The sequence below is a fragment of the Anopheles aquasalis genome, chromosome 2, assembly GCF_943734665.1.
Source record: "Anopheles aquasalis chromosome 2, idAnoAquaMG_Q_19, whole genome shotgun sequence".
Classification (NCBI taxonomy): Eukaryota; Metazoa; Arthropoda; class Insecta; order Diptera; family Culicidae; genus Anopheles; species Anopheles aquasalis.
The window spans coordinates 46,862,501-46,867,500 of NC_064877.1; the positions used below are offsets into that span (position 1 = coordinate 46,862,501).

At 43.9% G+C, this 5,000-nt stretch overlaps 3 protein-coding genes across 5 annotated transcripts in view; 1 reads left to right on the forward strand and 2 right to left on the reverse strand.

The window, feature by feature from the left end:
• Positions 1 to 1,020, forward strand: part of LOC126580711 (protein lin-9 homolog) — a 2,563-nt gene extending 1,543 nt beyond the window's left edge. For all 3 annotated transcript variants that reach the window (XM_050243929.1, XM_050243927.1, XM_050243928.1), the window contains exon 2: positions 1 to 1,020. This exon is cut by the window's left edge. In XM_050243929.1, coding sequence (XP_050099886.1) covers positions 1 to 571 — 571 coding nt within the window. In that variant the 3' untranslated portion in view covers positions 572 to 1,020.
• An 89-nt stretch (positions 1,021 to 1,109) lies between these two features.
• LOC126575163 (uncharacterized) lies at positions 1,110 to 2,503 on the reverse strand. The gene is made up of 4 exons (XM_050235721.1): positions 1,989 to 2,503; positions 1,679 to 1,930; positions 1,510 to 1,609; positions 1,110 to 1,436 (listed from the first exon to the last, which is right to left on the reverse strand). The coding sequence occupies exons 1-4, from the start codon at positions 2,501 to 2,503 to the stop codon at positions 1,110 to 1,112; spliced, it is 1,194 nt and encodes a 397-aa protein (XP_050091678.1).
• A 629-nt stretch (positions 2,504 to 3,132) lies between these two features.
• LOC126570914 (alkyldihydroxyacetonephosphate synthase) overlaps positions 3,133 to 5,000 on the reverse strand; it is a 4,947-nt gene continuing 3,079 nt past the window's right edge. The window contains exons 3-5 of the mRNA XM_050229014.1: positions 4,627 to 5,000; positions 4,219 to 4,323; positions 3,133 to 3,839 (exon numbers count right to left, since the gene is read on the reverse strand). The exon at positions 4,627 to 5,000 is cut by the window's right edge and continues 818 nt beyond it. Coding sequence (XP_050084971.1) covers positions 3,459 to 3,839; positions 4,219 to 4,323; positions 4,627 to 5,000 — 860 coding nt within the window. The 3' untranslated portion in view covers positions 3,133 to 3,458. The remainder of the gene's footprint in view (positions 3,840 to 4,218; positions 4,324 to 4,626) is intronic.

Sequence of the window (5,000 nt, forward strand, 5' to 3'; positions counted from 1 at the left end):
TCTCGAGCTGATCGTGCGCACCAAGAAAACGGTGTCGGCCAAGCAGATGAAGTTGCTCCGTCTGAAAAATATGTCATCGGAGGCCGAAATCTATCGCGCGTATCAAGATGCGTACCCGGAAGAGTTCAAACGGCGCTACGCGATGCTGATAGTGGCGATTGAGAAGCTGAATCGGGATCTCGAGAAACAGCTGGAACAGCTGAAGGAGCTCGTTGGCTGGCTGACGCAGGATCCAGAAAAGCAGGCCATGATCATACCTAGCCGGTTCCGGGAACAGTGCCGCGAGAAGGCGACCCACGTGTTCAACAAGAACAACAAGGGAAAGGTCACGGACGAACACTTGGCTAACCTGGTGAAGAGCCTGGCGACGATCATGATCGTGGCAGCGAACGTGGGCAAACAGGAGACGGACATAGCGATGGAAATGCGAGGCTGCGTTGCCGAGGCCAGAGAGCGATTGGAGCCGGAAAATGAATCCATGTTCAACCTAAACGTGGCCAATCCCTTCAACTACTTGCAACAGGATGATTTTGACGAGAAATTTAAAAGGCAAACAACAGATGGTCTTTAATTATTTCTTCTTTTTTTTTATTCAAAACAAAATTAGTTCGAAAAGTTGTAAAATTAAGCTTAATTTTTTAGAGTTGTAGTAGAGTATATAGTTTTGTGTAGAGTGCTCATAAGGAATAAACTTTTAACGTTGATTCTTTAACTGGTCGTTTAATGAATTTTGGATCTATAAAACTAAAATAAGATTAAATTACGATTACGGCTAGGCGTCAGCTTGGATAGTAGCACTTAACGAAATTAAGTAAAGTTTTCCTGCAAATTAATGTAGGGCGGGTGAGATTCCGACGAATGGATTCAAATTATTTTTAAATGCGTCAATGAAGCTCTCGCGGCGTAGCCATGTGTGTAAAGTAATAAACGAGATGGTAATTGGTTAGCACAGCGGAACATCGGATCAAATGAGTAATTGTGCCGTACCTGTACACTATTTCATCTTAAATAAATTTTACATGTTCCATAGAAAAGCACACAATGTTTACTCTTATATTCTTCGACTATCTCTGTAGGGCTACTATACAAAAATTTCAGCGAAATCTACCTCATTCCGTTGACTCTCCGACGAACTGCGACATCAAGGTGAACATGGTGTATGCCTGTTTGATAACTTGCATGAAGGATTGCCGTGTTACCGTAAAGAGCTTAGCCGCGGTCAATTTGACCGGTTGTTGCGAGTGCACCAGAACGAAGGCAAGATCACGCTGGCGCTGTTTCTCATGAAGGTACCAGGTGCTGTGGAAAATAGCGTTATTTACTGCTGCACTCTGCTCGGTAAGCTCCGTTCCCAGGATGGAGAAACAGAATATTTGGAAAAGCGAGTACACGAGGACAGCCAACATTATAAACATAAGATACATGTCCTTAAATGCCTGCGCGGAGAAAGGAGAAACACCAACATGTAGATTGAATGGCAATACCAACTAGCTTATCACATGTACGTACGATGGTAATCACGGTCATCATGAGACACATGGAAAAAATGATTGCTATGTGCAGGAATAACATCTGCGTGCCAAGCGCCGTTTCTAATGTAGAAGCACACCTGAATAAATGGGGAAAAGTGTCTTTGAAATCATTCCAGTGATACAGCTACGGTGGTATAATTCCTAACCGAAAGGCGCACTGATGAAGATTGACAAACTTGCTCAAGTCAGTGCCCCACTGCTGTTGGTCATTCACGGCTACAAGACTTGTAGCTTTTATCTGGAGAATTTTAAACAAGCAGATCGTACTATATATTGAATTCCACACAAAGCACTCTAGTAAAACCAAAGCGACTGTTTGTAAAGCCAGCATGAGACCCAGAAAGATGTTCAGAGGGATCCATACCCATACGTTTGTGTTATAACCTGGAATAAAATAACTGAAATCCCCCCAATATATTGTTGTGAAAATGCTTTGAATGGTCTAAGATAACTTACTTGGCTTGAATTGGAGTTGGAAGCGGAATTTTATAAACTCCTGTGGCGGCATATTTCACCAGCACCAATACGAACGGAGCTAAACCGTACACCATGGTATCAAAAAACACGATTGGACTGTACCATTTAGTAAGATGGTGCGAACATTTTACAACACGATTCAGGATCTTCTGCACCTCCTGGTGAGGATCAGGCATCACTAAGTTGAAGCAGCGCTGCACATCGTAGAAAATTTGCTCCCAATGACGGAAGTTACTAGCAAAAAGGCAAAATTTGCTGAACGCCGTAGTGAATATGATTTGCTCATTAACCGCCTTGAGTATGGGCGTAAGCTCGTCCTGCGATGTAACAAAATATGCGGCACTTGGGATCAACCAGAACATGTTAAACACAATCACAAGCTGGCCTCGTATGGGAAATCGTTCGCTCTCGGTTTCATTCCACAAACCTATCCTCCTGAGCAGTTTGATATTTAACTCCATCAATGAAAACCGTCCCACTGCTTGGCCCTCCATAGGAACTGAGCTAGTTTCCTCACCTGGCCAGAATAAACTGTTGATGGTCTTGTGTGGTTCTTCAGGAGTGTATTGCCGTTTTTATAGTAGATCCTCTTGCAGCGTATATAGATATCAATCACCACGATGAATATTTGATATTCAATTATAGTTTTTGTCAAGCTGTTCCTAATTGGTTCTGATAGTACTGGCGGAACTGGCTAATGAGGACTGGGTTATATGGTTCACGTTGCTGTAACGAAACGGCAAAGTGTTCAAGGAAAACATCAATGATTAGGTATTATTGCAGGATTGCCAATTAGTACCATCGTCATTATGATGACCAGGACCATAAGAATAATTTAGGAACAGTTTGCTAATAGTGCAATTGATTCGATTAACATCTTTCTGCATAAAGATGACCTTGAAAGTGGTAGATAGTAATTATGACGAAGACGAATAACGCGCCATTCCCGACAAAAGCCAGGGAATATTTAAAGTCGTCTCACGCAAATCTAGAACCTCCAGCGAAAAACACATCATTTAAAACTAATTGCTTTTAGAGTGTCTGTTCGATTCATCACACAGGATTATTATTTTTTTACTTTCGGATCCCTTCCTATCGCGTATCGTTCCACACAAATATTGCTTTATTCATTTTTATTTCAATTTCCCTTATTCGATATTACAAAAAAACCTGTCTAGTATTGCAACAAAAAAGGAAACAGTCCCCAAAAAATTGTTCTATTAAAATAAACCGCACATTGAAGTTCACTAGTAACAAATGTTAGTTCGTTTGGTAGCTAAAACTTCCTTAACAAAGCGGGTTAACACGCACGCAAATGCATAAGGAGAATGGGGCGCGGGGGTGACTGGAATGTTTGTAATGTTTTTTTTATGCCGGGATTTGTTGAAGCCAAGCAGCAGAGCAGCGAAAAATGGGAACAACCATATAACGGCACACGCTGCGACCATTCTACAGCTTGGCCTTTATGCTGGGCGTCGTGGCAGTGTCAGCGTCCTGCAGCTCCCTGGGAATGAGGTTTCCGGCGGCAAAAATGTTGTTCGGATCAAGCTCGCGCTTGGTCGCTTTGTACAGCTGGACACCGGCTTCCGAGACGCTCTGAGGATACCAGCGCGACCGGATCTTACCGACACCATGGTGATGTGAGATCGAGCCCCCCGATGCCAGTATTTCATCACGGGCCTTGTTTTCAATCTCCTCGTAGATCGTGACCGGATTCATGAAGCCGGCGTGGTTAAAGCCGAAGTAAAAGTACACGCAGGCCCCGGCATCGTACGTTTGCGTCACCCGACAAGAGATGAGGTAGTGTTGAATATTGTGTTTGGCACATTCCTGCAAATAAAGCATCCGTGAATAAGAATTATTCCATTGCCAGCTGATGGAGACGCTTGGTTTCCGAAAATGTTTGACACTTTCTCATAATACTACACTGTAGTGTAGTAATGATAGTTGAACCGTTGGTTATTTCTTTTGTTCCTTAGCTAAATCCGAATTATCTCTTTACAAAGTAGAAAACCCTTTACAATGTAACTTCAATCAAATAGCTCTAGTCAAAGATACTATTTGATTCCGCGTGTACATATTGACAAAAACGAATCGAAAAAAAGGGTCATAAACGTGAGTGCCATTAGCATGGTTACAAACTGCAGTTAAACACTGTTATGTGGGCATAGCCTCTGTTGCGAGTGAATATTAATGCACAAGGTCTTACCTTACGGACGCAGCTTTTCACATTGACGCACAGCGACTCACAACGATCCCATGGTACGGACGTTTCGAACGATTCAGCCACGATACTGTAATCCAGCGCCAAGTCCTTGATAAAAGATAGACGTAATGTTTGAATGAGCACAAGCGTGTTTAAAATGCTTCTGTGTCGGTCTAGATGTCGAACCAGCAAAAAAAGGACTTAAAATTAGGTTTTTTTTGCATCGCTGCCAGGTCAATGTCGCTGACACGGGGCTCTAATGTATCGTCGCCAATGTTTGCTCATTACCTGACGCATTTCCCATCAAGTGGACACTTACAACGGAGTGTTACCGCGTAACACTTATCCGCTCTCTTTGCTTTTTGCAAACATAATATACCTGCCAAGGGAACGCGAGCGAGCCACACTTACCCTGATGTAAGCGATGACGAAGGTTAGGATGTAGCCCTTTTCGCCGTTACTGCTACCGGCCGAGAAGCCACCGTGGCGCTTGGCGATGGCAAAGATTTTTTCCTCATTTTGTCGCACATGGCCCTCGTGTCCTTCGAACAGCAGCGTGGCTATCGCGATCTTGTCCAGCTCCATACGCTTCCAGCGCGTGATGTACGCTTTCTTCAGCAGCTCGCCGACTCGGGCAAACGCACCACCGGGGATCTTGAGTGCCTGACCGAACACGAACTGTTCATTGTCGATCAACCGTATGCTGGCTGGTTGCAGCCGTTCCTTGGCCACCTCTCGCAGGCACCGAACGCCCGAGGCAAAGTTGGGAAAGACAAGCGAACCGT